Here is a 23,935-nt window from a genome sequence, read left to right as displayed (position 1 = left end):
TTAACCCTTCCCCTTGTCTTTAATCCACTTCCTCTTTCTACTCGTCATTTGTCTTTTTGCTACGATCTCGCTTTTTATATTTTGTTTCTCCACAATGAGCCGAAGCGAATCATAAACGAAAACAACACAAGATAACCCACCAAATCAAATATTCTAATATAAATATTATTAAAAACAGCTATTGATCATTAATAGTTTTGGTTATTTTCCCAAATTTCTTGTTCCACAAATAGTCATGTCTGGGCAAATAGGGCTATGCCTTGGACCACGCTTAATGAAGTTGCCTAAAAGTAATTGCATGTGTTTGGTGCTGATGAAAGATCAGGGATTTCTTAAGGTTAGGATCAGGGTGGGTTATGATTAATGGTTAAGTCTGGTTCGAATTAAGTTAGCCTTAGAATTTGGGATTGATTTAGGTTTAGGGCCAGGCTAGTGTTAAGACTGATTAGGATTAGAGTTGATCAAAGATACGGATTGAGTTCGAGTTAGGGTTGAGTTAGGGTAGGAATTAATTTAGGGTTAGGATTTAGTTTGTGTCTGGACTGATTTAGGATTAGAGTTAGGATAGTGTAAAGATTCAGTTAGGGTTAATATTGAGGTGGTGTTGAGATTGATTTAGGATTAGGGTTGGTTTAGTGTTAGGATTGAGTTAGGGTTAGAGTTGATGTAGTTAAATGATTGAGTTGAAGTTAGGACAGAGTTAGGGTTAGGGTAACCTAACTCTAGGTTAAGTTATGGGTATGTATAAAGTTATGTTTGTGCTATGGTCAGGGTTTGTGTAAGGTTATGGTGGGACTAGGTATATAATGAGTGTTAGATTTGCGGTAGGAATTGGGTTTGTGTAGAATCAGGGGTTGGATTGGGGTCAGTAATTACTTACCTAAAATTGTGGTCACGACAGAAAAAAAAGAGATGAGAACAATATAATAAACATACAAATATAAATACAATACTGGTCACCTTCAGACATGTGGTCTTTTACAAAACATCACGGATATCCGTGTTAAAATCCAGAGTAGTTTATCCTAGATCAGAGTATATTCGCTATCGGTTCCTGAATCTAAAGCATAGATAACAGGATTCGTGGTCATGCTGTATGGCCTTTTGGTGGCGCCAGAGTATGCTGAAGGATGTATGATAAAAAAAAAGATAATTGAAAGGTCTAATAAAAATAGCCCATCCACATCAGAAGTTCATAAATAAATAAGCCCATCGTTTAAGTAGCATTTAAACATTTATGCATTCCCGAAAACTATTTGGTCTTTAATTGACTTATTCAAGGAAGAAGAGCGAATAGCCTACAATTTACCTCTGCAGTCATGTAAATGTAAACAATAAATAAATAGTAAATAAGCTATCCAAACTTAGATAAGCTAGACACAATGCAAGCTTTTATTTCGTTTCATGTTTGTGATTTTTTTTAACGTCATAAAAGGTTCTACAATGGCTCCGTGGAAGGGGGCGTGGTTTTGTTACTGATGAAATGAATATTCATATATAGGCGTGTCCACACCTTGGACATTGAACCGCGCTCGTTTGCTCGTTCGCAGTTAATGTGACACACACACGCACGCACGCGCGCGCGCGCACACACACACACACCGGATCTCCGAGTTTCTACGGTAACGCGCTGCATTGGCTATTTCTGTTGCGAGGATGCAGGCTGTGAGGTACAGTAAACCTATTCTGGTCTTTATGAGTAGCGTGTGCTAGAAATCTTACTAACCAATCTGCTAATACTGCATATCTCAGTAAAGCTACTAAAACATGCAGGTGAAGGTGACTTATAAAGTGTGCCAGAAGTGCCCTTTAAAAATGCCGCAGTGGTGTGCGATCATGCCCGTTTTCTGTGGAATACTCACACAGAAGATGTCATTTAGGTGTAAGCCTTAAGTTGTTTTCTTCCTGTATAAGCAGTAATAGCCAATTTTTGTTTTAGTTAAGTATTTATGTTATAACTGCGATACTGTTGAATAAAAATAATAAAAATACCAAAAAAGTGTTTTTTAAAAAATTAGTTGATACATTAACATTAACGTTTTAACTGTAACTCAATATGTGTGTTAATTAAATAACTAAATGCAAATAAGTGATGACAAGCAGTGCTTTAGAGTTACTGTTTTCTAGTTGCATATCTGTGTCAAAATGTTATAAAAAATGTAAAAAAAAAAAAGAAAAAAGGCCCCTTCATTGGCTATAAGATTAATTATGTTCATTTAAAACTGTGAATGAATCACTCAGTCGAAATCACGAAAGTGACACTAACCAAATCTCTTAATCTCATCACTAGTCCACTAAATCCATAGTGAACTTTTTTCTGATGTTAATGAGTCTTTGTGTAGCCTGAGTGTCCTGCGTTGCTGACTGTACTCTGGCTTATTTAATTATAATGCAATCACTGACAGAGGCAACATCATAAACTATAGAAACTCTTATATGGATATATGATCATTTACAGTATATGCACTTCAGCATCCCATAATTCACAAATCTTTATTTTATAATATCAAAACCTGGGCTCTGCTCAAATAAGCATCAGAGATTTGGTTTTTGGTGTAAATTTAATTTAGTGTTTAAAATTCCTGGCAGCAAATAAAATCTAGTGTTAAATTAGGTTAAAATAAATGCATTATTTTAGAAGGGAAAAGACGAGCTTGTTTTGATGAGCTTTTGTTTGTTGTTTATGAAGTTTGTGAATTGATGCTGTAATTATATGTTCTTATACTGGTTGATGGATTAAATGTAAAAGGCTTAAATGTAAAAGGCTTAAATGTAAGACTTTTATGGAGGATCAAAGGCACATATGATGTATAATATATTGAAGGCTTAAACAAACAAACAAACTGTAATTCTTTTTTGTTTTGGTGCCAATACACTTGGATCGCTTTGCTGATTTGAATTGTGGGGGAGATGTTCTGCACTGATATTTCTTCTAGGAAAAAAAATCACTCGTGTTAGTGTACATATAGCATGTGTAACAGATGAGATCACATTCTGGAATATAAGCATTTGTTTTAACAAGAGTACAGCCTATGGCATTTTTTTCCTATAAACATTTGTTAAATTTGTAATCAATATAATTTTTTGTGGGCATTTAGCAACAATCTAAAGCATCACCCAGAAGTCAGTATGCATTAGTGAAGGTAGGAATTAAATGTGTATTTCAGCAGATAAATAATATTATGGAAATGCAATCACTGCAGTACTTATGTAATTTTCTGTGCTTTTGCGTTAATTGACAAAAATGACAACGAATGGCATATGCAAAAGATATTACAAAATTCTCTTCTCAAGACTTGAACTTCTATTTTGCAATGCAAACATGTAAAACTAATATGAGGAAAACTATACTGCTTTTGATGTGCTTTTGATTGACTTGTCAGTCTCTTTGTTTGAACATTATGTAATTGCTAAAGGTACCCTTTGTAAATAATGAGTTTTTAATGTAGGGCAGACATCATATATCGTGAGTCCTATTGTAAATAATGTCCTATTGTACAAGTCCTATTGTATGCATGTGAAAAAAGTTACATTGACAGGATTTCCTTGCAAAATTGATTATTTTGCCTGTGAGCATATCTGATGGAGAACCCATTATTACCTTGTTTTTCTATACAGAGGGAGATTTTTGACACCTGGAAGATGAGCTAGGACTCTGATAGAGTTTATATAAAGTGGTCCAAAGGGGTCTGGAAGGATTCTAGCTGCCATCTGTACTAATATCACAGTGGTCATGACACATCCTGAGTTGCATGCCATCGCACTGACACTTCTTTGCAGCTCAGCATCCCTGCTGTCGGGCTTTCCGTTTGGACCTGTCCTTGAGCTGGATGTCATTCCTAGAACCACTGTGCCTTTTAATGGTAAGATTATTCTCAAATGCTTTTAAATAAAAGAATTGCATCCTGAAACATTTTTTTTTTTACAAAACATTGTCATGTTAGTAATTCAGGCTTTTTGTAACTCATGAGGATCAGTGGTAGAAAAGGTACTGAGAGTTTGACTTGCCTATAATTTTACAAATGGGGGACAAAAATATTGAAACAAAGTGAAATTTAATGTTTTAATGGCATAATAATTTCATTTTATGCAATAAGTTAATAGTGGGTTATTGTATGCAATGAAATTGTTATACAACAATCAATATTTAGTATTAAGTCCTTAATTCTTCAAAACCTTCTTTATCTGGCTGGGCATAAAGTCAAAAAGACATCTTCAGTACTCTGGTTTAACTTGCTCAGTCCATGTCTCCTTCATTGCTTGATGAAGATCATGCACAGAAATTTGCCACAAGGTTACAATTCACTTGAGATTGTGATGTTTTTGCCATTTTTTGCAGAGGTGGAAACTCAGAAAGTAAAAACTCCTGCCACATTAATCGGCGCACACACCAACTGGGTGGTTCTAATGGCCACAACTCTTTAGCCAGATAAGCTAGAACTAATTAGTGACATCACCTGTTTCGTTGCCAGGGAGAACTAGACTGATTGGCATATTTTGTCTTAATACTTATCCACCATTGTGTCTATTACTTCCCTCTAAACTCCTTGTTTGACTGTAGTTTATACTTAAATAATAATGGTTACAGAGTTATTTTATGGCATTGTTATCAGCTAATGTATAACATTTGGTTGCATTTTTGTTTTATAGCAAGGTTTGCATTTGTATGTTATGTGTACATAAGAAAATTTACAAATACAGAAAACTAAAGTAAAATCTCTGGTACACACACACTCCTATATAACTGAGAGCTCAACAAATAATGATCACTCATGAGTAATATTCTTAACTTGGAATAAAGCCAAGTGCTTCTCTGAATCACATCATTATCCAAAGCCTTCATGTTGAGCGGAGAATAAAGCAATTAAAGCTTACAGCATTTATACTGGGGGAATATTTGTGGTGACACGCTACACATCAGGGTTAATTTGTTGTCTTTTAAATTATTATGCAATGATCCCGAGGCCAAATGCAAACTACGCATCACGTGGACCAGTAAATTGCATATTAAGTGTGTTAGATTTTTTATGAAAAAAGATTCTCGTAATTTTCTCATACTTATGATTGCTAACACATCATTCAAGAATAATACAGTATTGTCAAAGTCTTAATATATTTGCTTAATCTGATTTATAGTTCATGTTGTGCTGCACAACATATTAGATGATTTTTACAGAGCATGTGTGTTTTCAGATCATCTTAATTTCCCCCTTGCCTCAGCTGTCCTTGACCTACATTCTCATCTTCTTGGATATGTGTGTGTGAGAGTGAGAGTGAGAAAGAGAGAAAGAGATTCTTTGTTTTTGAGGTCTCTGGGTTTAGCGGTACTGTATCTCCTAGAAGCTGTTTCTTCTGTAGTGTCCAGCAGACATTATTGTATTATTGTGTTGTGTATTATTGTGGTGTTTAAACCAGCGATCTTCTGATCCATAACTCTTTGGAGCCTTAACATTCTTAGCTTATATATTCTCTCTCTCCTCTGTATTCTGTGCTTGTACACACTTTCTCTGGCAATAGAAGGAAAGTGGTTAGAGAGATAGAGACGTGTGTGGTGGTGGAAGGATTTTAAAAATGGCCATCTTCAGAACTATAATAGCAGCGGACAATAGTTCTGACCTCTACCCCTAAACCTTCCCACTGCCTTCTGCTCTCTGTTTGATTTTGTTCATTTTGATTTGGTCTATATATTACTACAGCCATTTAAGGTGTATAAACTTGCTTAGATTAAAAGTGCAGAACAGTTCCTGGGCACTGGACGGATTTACATGTTTAAAGCCACGTCCCATGTATACTCATCAACACAAAAGTAGATTTACATTGCATCTATATTTCTGAGGTTGCTTGCTAACATTCCTTCTGCTAGTCAGCTGGACCTAAAACACAGATCGACCTCCTGGACGATTCCCGCTGTCATTTACACAACAGCATTCTATGAAATATGATTAAAGAACTGTTTAAATTGCAAAATTTTGAGCACAACAACATCTTAACAAAAACTAAAGTTCTTACCACCAAAGCCATTGTTAGCTTAGTTCTCACGGTATGTTAATGGACTTACCTAACGTAGCTGTCTACAAGCATGACAAACTTGCTTGGTTTCCATGTTTTATGTCATCTCAGCTTGCTTTGTTCATTTTGTTACTATTTAGCTAGTTTAGCTTACATGTAATATCGCAAACAACCTGTAAAACTTATTTATGAAATAAAGGCTTTATTTAACTATTAGATAAAGTGATAAAGTGGAACAAACTAATCACTTAGTAACTTTACTAATCACATGACTTGTAGAGAATTGAAGCTAAATTTGCATATATGGTAATGGGTCTACATTAGTTTTAAGATCTAATGTCGTTTTATTTATTTGATTGTAATTGCAGATTTGGTGGATTTGGGTTTTCTGTGTGCAGTAAAAGCATCTGTGTGCCTATTTCTGGATTTCCATGTCTGCCTTCCTCAACACTAAACTGTAATGTGGTAAAGGGGTCATCAGGCGTGTTAAAACTGACCACAAGATGCGATATGCATTTGATACATAGACTTACTGTTTTCAACACTGTATATAGAATACAGTAGAGTATTGTGCGTTTGTGCACCATGCAGCTCTGTAGTTCATACACTGTGAACTAGAAAGCATCACACATATCAGGTAGGAGCTATATCAGGTATGTCCCAGTATTAACCATAGAGTTAGGGCCTGGTGCAAGCCAAAAAAAAAAAAATCTAACAAATAAAGATAGAGGGACAGCACAGAGGACAGTAAATACGTACATATAGTCTTCATTTGTATACAAGTGAAGGCACATGGCCAGGGATGATTTTTCTCTGCTGTTGGTGAAGCATCAGCGAGGTTATATAATTTCAGTAACATGTCTTCTTTGACTGTTCTCACCCATGCCACCAGTGTCCTTCGCTATATACAGTACACGTCTGCTCAGCCTGCCTGACACTGTTTAGACCAGGGGGAAAGAAGTGAGTCAACAGTGACAACACAAACACACACACGCGCGTGAACATAGAGAGAGAGGAAGAGAGAGAGAGAGAGAGAGAGACAGTCTCATGCAGAGTATATTGTGTGTGTATCTTTTGCTTGTCTTCGTGCTGGAACAAAGGTCATGTCTAAGCCTAAATGCGTAAGTCAACATTCAATGATGCTAATTACACACACACACACACACGAACACACACACACTGAAACAAACAAAATATTCTTTGGTATTTGTGTTATCTTTATTTGTGCATTTCTAATAGTGTGACATTTCGTTTTTACATAATGTGTTAAATAAAAGGTAGAATTTGATAAGATGAGATGTGCCAGTGTGGGTTTTAGCTGTATTCCAGCACCATGTGACTCCAAGGACACTCTGTGCAACTGCCTAGGGACCAGTGCTCTCTGCGTTACTCCCTTGCACAGTCATCACTGGATAGTAGTTTAGTAGTACGCCAATGACTCTTCCATTTATATTTATTTATTCATTGCTGTGGACATGAGATATGCGTAAAACATTCAGACATTGAGCGACATCAAGGGGCTTCTTGAATCTTGTTGATTTAGGCTTTATGGATGACATTGTATAAAAGGGCCCATCTCTCTCTCTCTTTTATTCTCTCTCTCCCACTCATACACACACCCCTTGGGGTGTTCTAGTCTTTCTTGATTCACAGTGGGTGGTCTCTTAGCTCTATCATGCTGCACTCTGATTGTCCAATGCATAAACATAATGGATGGAGTCCAATAGGGGACTCTCTCTCTCTCTCTCTCTCTCTCTCTCACACACACACACACACACACACACACACACACACACACACACACACACGCACACACACACACACACACACACACACACACACACACACACACAAACACACATTTAAAATGTACAAACTACCAGATATGGGAATTCTTGTTATGTACACGGCCATGTATTTGTCTTATAACTATTTTTGTTCCAAAATTATCTTTACTTACTGTAATAAGGAATGTGTGACATGCACGTCTGTGTTGGAGTTTGGAGAGTTTGGAGAAGTCAATGGTAAATTTTTGGGGTGTTGATAGAAATGGAAAAGAAGAGGACATGAAGGGCATATAAATAGCACAATGTTTGAAAAGTGATCTGGTCTTTCCAACTCATATTAGTACAAACACCCCTCAAACATTACATGCAGTGAGTGTTTTTGTTCTTATAAGTCAGCAAACATTCAGTGTCTGTAATTTAGGGAAAAAGAGGCTCATGCTTTATGAATATTTCAGGGTAGCTGCTGTTGGTCTCAGCACGCTGTATTCTGTTATAGTGGTAATAAAGAAAGGATATGGGAGTGGGAAGTGGAAGCCAGTGGTTAATGATTCATGACACATAGAGATATTCCTCTTCTCCCAAATTCTTTTCATATTGATCTTTTAAAAATGTATCTTCAGATTTTTATAATATAGGTGTATGCTAGATATCATGAATTAATAAGTATATTTATTACAATTCTTAAGGTTATAATTATGTTGCATAAGGACTTGCATTGATTGGTTATTTTAATAATTCAGTTGGCACATGATTCAGTCAGAAGTGGTTTATAGCTAAGATTTGATGTATTACAATCATCAGAAAATGACTTAATCAAGTGTCCAAGAATGACCTTCTAGATGTCCTAAAACTTACATCATGTTCTTCTAGGACTTCTATACCTGAAGTGTGTACAATCCGCTTGTATTCCTCTATAAGAGCTGTGGTTCACAGCATCGTTCAGCATCTAGCAGTACTAAGTATCAGATGCAGCATTAAAAAGAGAAGGTGCCTAAAAGATTTCAGGTTGCTGATGAGTCAGCCTAATGCAGATTAGTGGTCTTCTCTCTGCATTATCTCTCCTCTTGCTTTTGGAGCACTGCCCAGCATTTTCCCCCTTGCATTCATTGTTTGATCAGCTGTAACATCGACTTCAGGCTTTTCCTTCACTCATCCTGACCACAGTCCATTGATTTGTTGCAACCATGCTAATGTGTTGACACTATCTGTGTCCTTGTTTTTCTAATTGGGTCACTGACTCTTTGCAGGGCTTCTGGGATGTAATCACTTTCGTGGTCAGACTGTAAACTACAGTACTCTGCTGTTGGAGGATGGAGCTGACATGTTGTATGTAGGGGCCAGGGAGATCCTGTATGCCTTGGACACGGCCAATATCTCAGCTATCCGCAATAACAATTCTGTGAGTACCATCATTATTTACACACTTTTTTTTTAGCTGGTTCTTTGTTCTTGGCTGCTTGGTAATGACTTATTATGGCTCTTTTTTGGGGCTTTATAACAGATCGATTGGGCTGCGTCTGCAGAGCAGAAGAAACAGTGCTTAAACAAAGGAAGAGACGATCAGGTAAAACCTTCCTGACATGAAACTGTGCTATAGGAAAATCTTTTTTTTTAGCTTCTCTCCTTTTATGTCAGGTCTCATCAAACATATGCATACGTCTAGAACTTCGAGACTGTATTCTGTATTCTGCATTTGAATTTGTTGTGTAATTTTTTAAATGTTGTTTTGCTACAGACAGTATGCTACAATTATGTTCGATTTCTTGATCGATATAATGAGACTCATCTCTACACCTGTGGGACCCATGCCTTCAGACCTCGCTGTGCATACATAGTAAGGATCACGGCTCATCATTTGGAGCTGCTTTAATTCAGGTCAACAGATCTGAACAGAATATGATGATTGAACAGCATTTTCTATATTGTGCTTGGCAGGATGTGGAGCGATTCAGCTTTGTGCGTTTTGAGGAAGGCAAAGATAAATGTCCCTATGACCCAAGCAAAGGTTACACTGGCTTCATTGTGGGTAAGCACCGAATAATTCTCAGTCCCTCAGAGCATCAATAGAAACCTTGTCTTTTCTAGAACCCTAAGTCTAATCGAAATCTTATTACATAAATATTAAATGATTGGATGTCTTCTACTGTATATTGGAATGTGTTGCTCTCATTCTTAGATAGTGAGATGTACTCCGCCTCCCAGTATGAGTTTCGCAGCTCCCCTGACATTCGTCGTAACTTTCCCTTTCCCAACCTGAGGACAGAGGAAGCTCCAACCAGATGGCTATTGGGTATGTACAGTACAAAAAAACTTATGACGCCAGTCATGCTATTGGATGTAAAATGTTTTTCTATATTTAACATAGAATTATTCTTACAAGTGTTTGTTTCCACCTCTTAAAAACATGCTGGCTGGTGAATTAGCTGCTTTAAATTGTCCATAGGTCTGAATGAGTGTGTGAATGTGTGTTTGGGTCTATAATGCACTCGTATCTGATCTAGGGTGTATTGCTGGGAAAGGCTTTGGATCCACAGAATTGCTGTCTATAACACTGTCTAGTAGAAACACTGGGCCAGGAATAAAATATGTTACTGAAATGATTACTGTTTACTGAAGAATAAAATTTGATATTGTGTTCCGTTATTCTGCACAATTAAAAGTCCCAGTTTGACTTGAATGTTCCTCGTAGAATTGCAGATTAATCAGTTCATCTTTTTACAATGTGTGTGGTCTTTGACTTTAAAGCCTTCTTTCTCTATTTCTTAAACACTTTAGACAGTTTTTATGGTTTTGTCTTACAGATGCATTAATTTCTTTAAGCCCCATAAGTGTGCTTTCATTGCCCATATGGTTGCTAAGCTCACTGTTCTTTGCAGAGGCGGACTTTGTTGGCTCAGCACTATTGAGAGAAAGCATCAACAGCTCCATTGGGGATGATGACAAAGTTTACTTCTTCTTTACTGAGAAAAATCCAGAGCAGAAGCCTTACTCCAGTCAGACCAGAGTGGCCAGAGTGGCCAGAGTCTGTAAGGTAAAACATACAATAATAACTATCAGAGTAACGCCGCCTTCGAAGTTTATGACAACAAGTGAGCGAGTCATTAATAGCACTTCCAGTGTTTCTGATTACTTGATCTTATATTATATATTATTTTCAATAATTCAACATGCATTCAAATATATCAAATATTGGGAACAAATTATTTGAAGACCAAATTGGATCTCTATAATAAACTTTTATAAATGATAATAATATAAAACGTAAGTTCAGTAAGTCCAACTTTTGTATGGTGTGATAAATAGATTTATTATTTTTTTTATATTTACAGATTTTTTAAATAGTTTTTTTGTAGCAAGACTTTGTCCTTAAATAAAATTAGATGATGCTTTAATTATAATTATACAGTAGGTAGATTGTTTGAGATTTTAGTAAGTGTACTTTAGTACATTATTAATTTGACGTGACAACTGGAACATATACACATGTCCATGAAGCTTCTAGTCATTTTTATAGTTTGTTTAATGTAGATACTAGGCAAAGACAGTCTGATTTGGTTTGAAATAACACATTGCACATTGTATAACTGTGTGAGTAACTTCAGCTTGACTTTGGGGGCACTGCTGTGTGCTAAGGGTAAAGCCTACTTCTGATATCCAAGCAGAGAACACTCACACATACTGTACACTCAAAATCTCTTTTTTGTTTTACCATTACATCCATTACTCTAATGGTACTTAGCATGCTTCCTTCACCAGTCCTTCCATTGGGTTTACAATTCATCAGACACCCTAAATCTGCAGCTTTCTTTGGTCATGCTGTGTTTTATTTATGCCTATTATTTCAGATGTGTACCCACATTACTGTTTAGACTTCATATCTCTGGAAAGCAGGTCAGGTCCCTTACTGGCTGATTTGGCAAGTGAGGAGAACATAGGAGCTCCAGAAAAAAAATCTAGGCCATACTGTAGCTCTGATTTGTTTAACACTTCTTCAATCACTCAACTGTGAAATTTGTGAAATTTCATAATTGTATTAGTTTTGTATTCCCTTTTATTCTACAATTAGAAAAGTATTTAAAATCTTTAGTGTATATATCCAAAGCTTTAATTAGTACTGCGCGCACCACACACACACACGCGCACACACACACACACACACACATACACTAGAAGTATCTTATCCTATCAACCAGATAGTAGCAACATCTAACAATAGATATCTGACGAATAAAATAAATCAATATCTGTGATATCAGAAAGGATGTTTACTTCTCGCTGGGTAAGCATTTTTTTTATATCACACTAACATTAGATCATGGTCTGTGTTCTCTGTGTTTTCTGGGAATGCAATGTGACACCGTAATTAGCCATGAAGATGGAATGTTACCCTTAAGCTTTTGTAATAGACTGTTGCAGCTCATTTAGGACAGAACCACTATAGATCCATAACTGTGCCATGTCAAGCCTAATATTTAATTTAGAAGTACTTAACCTGGCAGGAGACCTACTTGATGCTTTATTCTATTCACAGAGGATTATGCATGAACTGTGGAAAAAGCTGTTTGATGATAAACTGTTAGAAAGGGTAAATCTGGGAGTAAAAAATGTCAAATTGTTGCAGCAAGCTCCTTCTGTGCATTGCTAATTCAGGTGCTATTTTAAAATATATAAAAACTGGTAGAAGATTTAAAACAAAAGAAAGTTTGTAAAATGTTTTTTTTCTTGTATTTTCTTTGGTCTTACCATGTGAATATATAGTGCCTCTAATATTGTTGTTCATTAACTGCAATGCAGTGAGTTTCCCAGTGGGAAGTGAAATGCAGGGTATCAGATGGATTTTCATATGGATTACCGTTGCGTTTTGTAATTACTCACTTTCTTTTTTTTTTTTTTTTTTTTACTCCAGTTTGCATTGTGTTGTTGTGGCAGAATCAGAATAATGATTTACAAATCGATTCATCCAAAATTTTGGTTTATTTATTTTGTTAAAGATTAATGAATTCTAATAAATTGAAATGATCAATACTACTACTTCTAATAATAATAAGTACTGTAGTAGTAGAAGAAGAAGAAGAAAAAGAAGTAGAAGTGGCAAGTTTGTTGTGAAATGCATGTCCAATAGTCAAGATAAATCTAATGCAATATATGATATATACGTAAGTAACATGTGGGTGTTGTCATTTTAATTAGAACACTGGTGTTGTAGCTGTTTATGCAGATGTAAGGTCTGTGATCAGCTAAAATGTCTCTGTCGCTGGTTGCTAGATCAATATATATTATTATACAAGGCTAAACATCCTCTGAGGAACAGTGCAAAGAAACTGCCACAGAGTCCACAGAGTCCTTATTGATGGAATCAAAGGTGTAAAGTAGGTGTATCCCCAACAGTATACTCTGTAAGGAAGAAAGGATGAAAATGATTGGGAAACTTAATTGTAAGATACTTCCAGTTAAATTTCTTAAATATTTCTCATGGAGATGGCTTCATGGACTGAACATAAACAACTGTTTTACCTGAAGTTTCAGCCTTACTATATGAGCCCAGCATCATTTGAAGGTCAATTATGAAAAAAAAAGATGATGTTTATTATTATACATGACTACTCTCTTCTTGATGTCTCCTTTTACATTCTATATCTCCTCTGTAGAATATTGTACTGTATATAGTAGAATGCTGCAGCTCACACAGGTTTATAACCTCTTAAATTTACGTGGATGGATGCATAGATAAATAGATAGATACAGTAGAATACAGTAGATAGATAGATATAGTAGATAGAAAGATAAATACAGTATACCGATAGATAGATAGATAGATAGATAGATAGATAGATAGATAGATAGATAGATAGATAGATAGAGTATATCAATAGATAGATAGATAGATAGATAGATAGATAGATAGATAGATAGATACCAAAGTCAAATTAGATTATCTTATGTAACTTCCCTACTGGAGTCACTCCACTTGCTTCTTACTGCAGCAGAAATCTAATTTAAAATGTGTGTAAAAAATGCAGCATAAATCTAATTTAACCTTTGCATGTAAAATGTAGCAGAAATCAAATTTGAATGTGTCTCTCTAGATAAAAGTGCGTGATTCCCAGAATTTAAATAAAAATGTTTGCTGAATGACATGATGGATAGATATGAATTGTACATTTTAGAACAGTACAATCAAGAGATCTGTTTGACAATAAAACGAGCACACGCTGAATTTTAAGTCTCAAAACAGGATTGTTCAAAAGAATAGTGAAACTAGATGGGCAGTGAGCTTGGCTGAAGGGTGACTCACCAATAATGTGGCACTATTACCATGTGGCAGCAGGTTAGTTTGAGGACATGGGCTGATGTACCATTTTGTTTAGATATATCAGTCTTCTCACAGCTGTGGGAGTATTGGACAGCACAAATCATCTATAAGGCAGACATGGTCTTCTGAAAATGTCCCAGATGGTATACTGTCATGACTACTAAAGGAACATAGCCTGCCCACTCTCTGAAGCAGTCCACAGAGATTAAAGCTGTAGGAGTTTACTGTGGGAAACGTGATTGGTAATGTGTAGTATTCTAGGCACAAACTTCAACATTCAACTCAGTTAGCAGGAACATTTTCTTTCTGCTTTCAACAGCAATGTAGCACTGTTTACTTTGCCCACACACAACACAAGACTGTTGAATTTTTTGTTTTTGTTAGTAATTAAAACGATTTTGGTAAATCATCATTATTATCATCATATTTGTCATCCCAGAAGAATCTTGAAAACAACTCAAAAGTTTGGGATCACTTGCAAATTTATTTGTTTTGGTTTAGTGATTTACTTCCTACATTTTATAATAATACTGGATTTTTTTAAACTATAAAATAACACATATGGATTTAGGTAATTATGTAACAACAACAACAGTCAGTTGCTATTTTAAAGAGGTCAGCCTTTCTGGAACAGTTCTTGCAAGAACAATATCGTCAAGTGCATTTGCAAAACCCATACATCACCATGATGAAACTGGCTCTCATGCACAGCATAAGAATTTGCTCCAAAATCCCATAAACTTTTGATTGAGTTATGATCTGGTAATTATGAAAGCAATTTCCCATGATTTGCGAAGTTTTTATACCCATCACACTATTGAGTGAGCTCTCTTGGTTTTCAGAAGCGATACTGTTAACCTGGAATAGATCACTCCCTTCAGAGTAAAAAGGTTTATTAAAGGATAAAGCTGATCAATCAGAGGATCTAAAGTAGTGATATGCAGGGCCTTTTCTTTCAAAAGGACAAGTGTATCCAAACCATGTGACCAAAATGTCACGTCGGATCATGTTATGCTATAGACTACTGACTATAAGCTTCTTTTAAGCCATTTTATAAGTACCTTTATTTAACTGTGGTAAATTCAGCATGTGTGCTACCCATGTATAAGAAAATCACAGCAGAACTTATAGCATCTAAAAAAAATCTTATACTTCAATGTATTTGCATGGGAATGAAGGTCACAGTAGTCTCACATGCATTTCTGATTCATAGACATTATCCACTCAATAACTCCCTTTCACTCTCCTAATCTTTGCATAATGTCCAACATTTGTTTCCAGTGAAACAAGATATTGGTGATCACAGAATATTGTTAAGTGTCCTGTTTAATGTTCCTCCTCCACTGATGATTTTAGCTCCAGTAGAGGCCCATATACTGTATATATAATAAATATATATATTTATTTAATATATATAATTTCCATAATATTATAATATTACTATAATATTATTTCTCTTACTTAGTTTGTCAGTTTCAAATAGACATTTTTTGCATTCTGGTAGCACTATGATAACTATTATTTATTTTTTCACCTGATTTAATTATTATCATTAGGGTGACATTGGAGGTCAGAGGACTCTTCAGAGGAAGTGGACATCCTTTTTAAAGGCCCGACTTGTGTGTTCCTTCCCTGAGTACGAGTTGCAGTTCAACATCCTGCATGGCGTGTACGTGCTGGAAGGGCCTAATGTTCATGACAGCCTCATCTTTGCTGTCTTTGGGCTTGAATGGTAAGAGTATATAAGATTGGTATATACTATGGGATAATAAAATAAAAAGTTAATACAGTACATTGAAAGTGCTCATTAGTCTAGAATTTAGACTGCTTATCATAGATAAATTGTTTTTTATTAATTATTTATCAGCCAGATTCTCTATTAGGGTCTAGTCCAAAATGTTTGGGAAGAGATGTTCTCTTCTCCATTAGGTCTCATTAATTTGGTGTGAACAGGCGCAACATTAATCTGTTAATATATCACTTACTGCTAGAATTCTAGCCAAAGTTGTAAAGGGAAATTGTCTGAGGAGTCATTAGCTATTCCTATTTGCTTACACAGACAGCAGACACGATGGCAAAAGTACCAGGACATGAGCTGGCAGGTGTTAGTTTGAAAGAGGCTAGGATGAGTTTATGAACATTAATATCATTGCAATTTGTCCTGTGAGCAGGATCAAACTCGGCTGTTTATTCAACTGTATCAAGTGTATATAGCCAGGTATTGTATTATTCTGTTCTTTGATCATAGTGATACCATAAGCTGTTAAGTCTGCTGCCCAGAGGACAAATCAAGCATTTGGTTGAAATTTACTAGTAAAACTATATTATTGCCAGTGTTGCTCTGTTTATTTGTAGAATGTAAAGTTACTCTAGCCTCCTCACATCTGAGAATCGCAGGGGCGTTGCTAGGCATAAAGCACCACTGGGGCATGGCCCCCATTACTCGAATCACACATTTATTAATTTGTTCTTGAATGTCTGTTACATGTGTAAAATGTGCTAATCCTGATTTTTATTTTGGGTGCTGATACATGTATCAGGTATTTTGGGTTAAACCATGTTGTTTGACTTTGTGGATTTGTGAATTGTTTTTTTTTTTTTTTTTACATTATTATCTATCTAAATTAACCCACTGCCAAATATAGGTTGTTAAAACTCTAATTTGAGGTTTTACTGGGGCACAGAAGATCAATACTAGGGCAGGTGTTCTAGTAAACAGGGTCTAGCGATGCCCATGGGCCATGGAATTGTATTGTATCATCTAATACATACAGTTCCAGCCCCCTCCACTCTCTTTACACAAAAACACGTAAGCAAACAAACAAACAAATTATTGTACTGTTAAATTAGATCTGTTTTATCTTTGCACTTAAACACTCATAATAATAACCTGATCATTTTTGTTTACTGATCAGTTAAAGAGTTTGTCTGAAACCTCTCTCTTTCTCTATCAGGAAAAATGTTAAAACATCTGCAGTTTGTCAGTACTCCATCAGAGATGTGCAGGCTGCATTTGATGGCCCTTACATGGAACTCCAAGACTCCAAATTTAGGGAATATACAGGAAAAGTTCCAGACCTCAGGCCTGGCTCAGTGAGTGTCAATTGTATTCTATCTAAAACCTAAACCTTTTAAAGACATTTTTAATTCAGGACAGAAACACCATAGCATATCATAATCACTTTGTGCTATAAACCTTATTTCTTCCTTTTGTGTAAATATGTACAGTTAGAGGATAAGGCCAATTTTAGTACAGTTACATACAGTTATATAATTTATTGTTTGTCAGATGTCTGCAGTGTTGTTTTATTAGATCTTTATAGCGAGATACCTTACTCTGTATCCTTAAATTCCTTCCTTATGCTCCATGTTATTTAATTTAAAAAAACTCATACGTTTTTATAGAAAATGATGACTTTTTGATGATGATTCAACTAAATAAAAAAAATGATGATAGTGGCACCAACAGTTAGTATGACAGCCTGAAGATATTTACTGTTAAATTATTAATTAGTTGCTTATGCCTGTCTGACACCCCTCTCTCTCTCTCTCTCTCTTTTTTTCTGTCAAGTGCATAACTGATCAGCACCGGGCTCAGCTGATAAATTCATCACGGGATCTGCCAGATAACGTGCTCATGTTTGTTCGGAGACACCCTCTGATGGCCAGAGAAATCCAGCCAATAGGAAGACGACCTCTACTGTTCAAAAAGAGTGCTGACTATACCAGGATAGCTGTTCATAAAGTGACTGCCTTGGATGGGAACACCTATAATATGATCTTCATAGGAACAGGTACTTAGCTGATTTCATTTTTCTTCCTTTTTTAAAGAATAAGATGGGTATAAAAGTGGATTCACAGTTCAATGTTAATGCTTTACCGTGGAACATAAAATGTGTGCATATGCATTGATGTACGAACAGATGATGGGTGGATGCATAAGGCTGTACAGCTTGGAGATCAAGTGCATATCATTGAGGAGCTACAACTGTTTAATGAACCACAGCCTATAAACAACATGGTTATTTCATATAAACAGGTACAGTAAACTTTGTACAAAAAAAATTTGTTACTAAGTTGCACAACTTATCAATTTTATCCTTAATTACACAGTTAAGCTGTTATATTTTCAGTCTGTTTATCAATATTCAGGAAATTGCATTTAGATTTTAATGGATTTTACTTGTACAATTAACAGAAAAGTGTATATGTGAGCGCTTCATCAGGAGTGGTGCAGGTACCTCTGTCTTCCTGTATCCGCTACACCTCATGTTATGGCTGTGTGTTTGCCCGAGACCCACTATGTGGCTGGGATGGAAGACAGTGTGTTGAAATATCAACATACGCTTTCAGGTGAGGGCCAATTCTTTTAATAATATATGCACATCTGTACATACACAACTAATTTCAGATGAGTACTGTTCAAATTTGTAATATTTTGGTAAAATGAATTTAAATGGATTTAAAGCATGTTTTGCTTAAGTTGCAATAATATTGTTTCAGTAATGCCGTGGCATTGTTTCAGGAAACTTATGCATTTTTACAACATTTGTTTTCATGCAGAGTCACATTCATTTTTTTTTCAAGATTTTGTGTTGATGGGAGAGTCAGACCACTGCATAAAGTCTTCTCAAGCACATCCCAAAGACTCTTAATGGGATTAGGATCTGGCTTCTGTGGTGGCCAATCCATGTGTTAATATGATGTCTTCTGCTTTCTGAACCACTGTTTCACAATTTGAGCATGATTAATCCTAGCATGCAGGCTGCACCCTAACCATACCTAATGGTGGTGTAGTGGTTAGCAGTGTCGCCTTGCACCTCCAGGGTCCGGGTTCAATTCCCAGGCCGTGACCCTGAATACAGGATAAAGTGGTAAAGAACATGTGAGAGTGAGTAATCCTAGCATTGTCATCTTGAAATATGCCTGTGCCATTAGGTGGAAAAAAACCCTGGTGGAAAAACCTGGTCATTCAGTATATTTAGGTAGTCAGCTGATAACACTCCACAGGCTTTTATGGTATAGAGTAGGCACTAGGCATGATGGGTGCATCACTTCAGTCTCCTCTCTTATTACCCTGATGCATCCATCACTCTGGAGCAGGGTAACACTGGCCTCATCAGCCCGCATGACCTTTTTCCAATGCAACACAGTCCATTCTTTATGCTCCTTAGAAAATAGAAGCCTTTTTTCCTGATTAGCCTCACTCAGTTTAAACAGCTGTTTAGTCCCAATACCTTAAGTTGTCTTTAAATGACCAATGTGGCCATTGGTTTTGCCACAAGTAACAAATACACTGCCTGGCCAAAAAAAAGGTCACAGTCCCTAATATTTTGTTGGACCGCCTTTTAGCTTTGATTACAGCACACAATTTGATTTCACCAAGTTATCTTGGATCATTATCATTCATTTTTTTTAATGATCTACAAAAAGAAGCAGATAAGTTTTAGAAATACTCTTCTTAAACAGCGTAATGGCCTTGCCACAACCACAGGATATGTCCTACTGACATGAATTGTTTAAGAAATGAGAAGCTACTTGCTGCATCAGTTTAGGTTAAATAACTTGTTGCCAGCTGAACAATAGTAATCACTGCAGTAATGATCCAGTGGAAGGCTCTTACCTCCTGCTCTCTGCCCTTGCCACCCTTTTATCAGCAAGTGTTTAAAAAGCAAAAACATACCTCTGTTTCAGATATTAGGTTACATTTTCACAAAACCATACATCTTTTCCACATGTACCTAAGAAAGGAACCTGATGAAATATCTAATTGCATTTTTTTTTTAGGTCCAATTTAACTCAGGACATTCAGATGGGTAAAAGAGGGTGTGACAACATCACAGAGGATGGTGTGTAACTTGTTTAAAACAAAAATCCATTTAAAATAATTGACACTTACATTCAATTGAATTTTCCATTTAGTCCATTTGTAAATTAATATTAATATCTTTTTTCTCAGGTTTTGTGACCCATCGTACTCGTACAGTAATGGAAGGCCACGACATGCTCTTGCTTTGTGAGCTTCGCTCTAATCTGGCAGTTCCCCACTGGACTCTAAATGGTGAACCGCTGGAGGGTTACGCTGTGGACACTGGCTACCGAATTGGCACTGATGGCCTGCTTGTAATTGGAGCTCAGACCCGGCACAATGGCCATTACCGCTGTTATGCTGTGGAGAATGCTGTTTGGATTCCAATACGCAGCTATATGGTTAGGGTGCAGCCTGTTCCTCCACCTTCACCCCATCTTCCCACAGATCCAACTGCCCTACCAGAGAGGTTCTTTACCACTAGTACCCTATCTGTCAGCCCCTCTACAGAATCTATTAAGCAACCCCAGCATCCACTACCTTCCAAGCCTGACTTCCACACTAACCGACACATGGAGGCTATGTATATCTTCCTGGTGGCTGTTTTAGGTGGACTCTGTCTTGTGCTGACTGTGGTGTTGCTGTATGTTAGCTTCTGTGCACACAGCGCCCCTGGTCACAGGAAGTACTCTAAGCAAGAGCTGTCCATTACCCCTACCACAGAGAGGAAACGAAGCTCTCATGTAGAGCTGAAGACAATCTCTAGCCACTGCAATGGGAGGACTGATGGCCTATATGGAGCAGCATCAATTGATGGAGAATTCATGCAGATTATTCCAGGTGATGGGCAGGTCAGCCCTGACAAGGAGCCTCCTCCTGCTCCTCCACTCCCCATGCCACCTCCACTCCCATCCTCAGAGTATGCAAATGGCTTGTCGCCCACATTACCCAGTGTTTTAAGAAAAATAAATGGGAACAGCTACATGCTCCTGAGTCAGATGGACTCTGATATGACCTCACCTCTTTACCATTCTTTCACAGAGGAGCTCAACAGGATCTTAGAGAAGAGAAAACATACACAGCTTGATCTGCAGCCAGATGAAAGCTCTGTGTAGCCCATTCTTTCCTAATATGGGGAGTGGCACCTTTTTGAGGGAATCTTAACTGTTGTTAAAGCTGTATTTTCAAATAATTAAAATGTGGTGTATTATGCTCTGTTTGCACTGTATGCTGATGTACACATCAATTCCTATAGATACTATGAACCGATATTTGGATGTTTTGTTTTTTTATTCCTTGAGAATTTCTCAGACAAAATCTAAGAATATACCATAATATGTTCAATACTGTAATATAATGAGGTAAACCTGACATTTCTTTTAAAGGAAAGACCTCAAATAGCGATCATGTTCTCAGAGGACTCCGGGCGCATACTGTACATACACTATACTGTACATGCAGAACTAAATTTTAAAAAATATCCACGGACTGAGTTACAAAAAATTATGTAAATGCATTTATATCATCAGAGTATGTACATTATTTATTATAACTTACTGCATGGGTTCCTGACCTCTGGTCACTGGTGCCCCTGGCCTTGCACAAAATTGAAAAATACGAATATACCAGATCCAGGATTTTTTTTTTTAACCGTGCTTGGGACATAAAAATCTCACCCAATGATATTAAACTGCATAGGATCCTGATTAATGATTTCTGGCTAATGTAAATTGAAGGTACAGCTGTACAGTATGTAATAGCTATAACTGCAGTGTATATGTGAAAAGACAAGGCCAAGCTTGGATGATGAAGGACCAGAACAAACTCTGCAAATGGAAAACATACTGTGAACAAAGGAATCTATTGCAATCTTGCCAGTGCTTCAGCCTATTTTTGTCAGTGACTTCCTTTTGTTTTTTTAAAGTGACTAATTTACCAACAAATTTGAACAGTTTTTATTTCCAAACAATGTAGATTGTTCAAAGGGACTAAAGCCAAGTTTCGTTCATTATTATAATAAAATTCTGCAGTAAAAACATGGTAAAATGAAAAATAAAAGTAAACTGTATGCATTCGAATACCCTGCAGAGGACATTGCAGCATTGCGGCACTGAGCCTCTTGAAGTGAAATTGTCATCATTATGACAAAATTTTCATTGCTTAATGCATGGTGCCCTTGGCAAAGTCAGTATCAGTTTTCAGCTATTACAGTGCCTGTTCAGCTGAAGGATAAAAATAAGATTATTTCCACAGTGTGATAAATGAAAAATATAATAAGTGAAACACCACAAGAATATGTATGTATATGTAAAAGTTCTTCAGCACTGCCACATGACCCAAACAACCTCGAAATGATTTAGGTTTGATTTTCTATATTGTATCATTTATATCATCTTTAGCCCAATAACATGCAAATAATTGTGCTCAAGTCTCTTATAAGTTTCTTTATTTTTATAGTTTGTTATTATATCAGTGACTGAACTTAACTGATGTTAATTGATGTGAATCATTTTTCTGTAACATTAGCAATCTAAACTAGAAGGCTTTACTATTTCTGTACATAACATATAGTGCAATATGATCCCTTGTACAATACCGTTTGTATTGATCAGTAGCATAAAATCTGCCTTTTGTCATTACTAGCTTTCTGCACTTGACTGGTGTTTTTGTCAACGGGCAGCTTACAGTGACAACAGTAGTACCTGTGATGAGTTTTTCTTTATGGCAAACTGGCTGTCATCTCATAGCTCAAGTATTTTCCTCACATTTTGTATAATGAAATCACTTACAGTATGAGTAATAACATGCTGAAACTATGACGAACCATTTCCTGTGATGGGCAAATCACATGACTGATCTACTGTGTAAGTCTTTTTTATGGTACAATTTGGAGTTTTGTTTAAGTCTTGTACTAAATTGTTTGTTTATATACATTTCCCACTGCGTTATTAAAGCAATTTCTGTTCAATGCAGAAAACTCACTCCTGATATCTACAGATGCTATAAGATGATATATACACATGCTGGAATCATGGACAGCCGATAAAGGGCTGAAAAGAAGTGCGCTTCATTGTGCTAAACATTTCCCACGTTAAAGAATTCACTGACATTTATTGCACTAATTTTCTTACTAAGGAAATTCTCTTTCTACATCTTTTAGACACATTTTACAGAATTTAAGTATTCATAATTTCCTTCTATTTACAAAGAGCTTGGATCTGTAAACCTATTTTATACAGTAAAAATATCTTAACTAACAACATTCAAATGAAACGAGAAGCTCATTCTCTGACATTTTGCATCTGCATATTTAATCAAGTGTTTCAGACCCATTTATATGTCCTATATGTAGCTGTCACCTAGCAACAGCGTTTAGGACCTGCTGTAATCCACAGAATAGGTCAAGCAAGGCTTCACAGAGGAAAGATAATGTGACTGGAGCACACTTGTCTAATCTGACTGTAATACGCTAAATATATTAATAGATACACCACCACAAGGGAAAAGTTAAATCAGTTAGATCTCACTAAATCTGTGCTTTGTTTTCTATCCCCACAACTGCTGTCGTCTCTGCTTCAGTCCATAGCCTCTGTAAGGCTCAGTGTTTTTGTTTTATTCTGCGATATAAGAAATAAACCTGGTAAACATTTTATAATAACCAACTGGTTCTTTTGTACCAAACTATTTCCTTTCCTTATTCCACCCCTACGCAAGGAAAGAGAATGAAAGAATGGTTTTATCATGTGCATGTATTTTTCCGCAGTCACTGTAAAGATCCATGAATTGCACTTTTCCAATATTAAGCATGCAATGTATGATATGAATAGCGTGCTCTAATATCTATTATTCTTTTCCAATATATCCAATAAATTAATTTTCTACCATGATCTTTTTTTTTATTATTCTTTGTTGGTCCACAATATCATGTCAGAAGACAATCCTTATAACACAATATACTTAAATCTGAATTCCATGATGCTACATTTTGAGACTGGCAAGAATAGGCCGATAGAGGCA

At 36.3% G+C, this 23,935-nt stretch overlaps 1 protein-coding gene across 1 annotated transcript; it reads left to right on the top strand.

Moving 5' to 3' along the window:
* Positions 1 to 1,587: 1,587 nt before the first annotated feature.
* sema4gb (sema domain, immunoglobulin domain (Ig), transmembrane domain (TM) and short cytoplasmic domain, (semaphorin) 4Gb) lies at positions 1,588 to 23,802 on the top strand. The gene is made up of 15 exons (XM_053512000.1): positions 1,588 to 1,670; positions 3,619 to 3,863; positions 9,044 to 9,195; positions 9,298 to 9,360; positions 9,532 to 9,630; positions 9,732 to 9,822; positions 9,973 to 10,086; positions 10,673 to 10,827; positions 15,666 to 15,841; positions 17,064 to 17,202; positions 17,681 to 17,903; positions 18,033 to 18,148; positions 18,308 to 18,462; positions 19,897 to 19,958; positions 20,069 to 23,802. Exons 2-15 carry the CDS (start codon positions 3,734 to 3,736, stop codon positions 21,031 to 21,033), a joined length of 2,640 nt encoding a protein of 879 aa, XP_053367975.1. The 5' UTR covers positions 1,588 to 1,670; positions 3,619 to 3,733; the 3' UTR covers positions 21,034 to 23,802.
* Positions 23,803 to 23,935: the final 133 nt, after the last annotated feature.

Source organism: Clarias gariepinus, chromosome 14 (assembly GCF_024256425.1).
Source record: "Clarias gariepinus isolate MV-2021 ecotype Netherlands chromosome 14, CGAR_prim_01v2, whole genome shotgun sequence".
NCBI lineage: Eukaryota > Metazoa > Chordata > Actinopteri > Siluriformes > Clariidae > Clarias > Clarias gariepinus.
This window is presented reverse-complemented; position numbering and strand designations above follow the sequence as displayed.

Excerpts from the sequence above, each read along its gene's own strand:
- sema4gb (XM_053512000.1), top strand. The coding sequence starts at position 3,734 with ATGACACATCCTGAGTTGCATGCCATCGCACTGACACTTCTTTGCAGC. Across the intron at positions 9,196-9,297 it reads CTATCCGCAATAACAATTCT|ATCGATTGGGCTGCGTCTGC; the intron begins GTGAGTACCATC and ends GCTTTATAACAG. Across the intron at positions 9,361-9,531 it reads ACAAAGGAAGAGACGATCAG|ACAGTATGCTACAATTATGT; the intron begins GTAAAACCTTCC and ends GTTTTGCTACAG.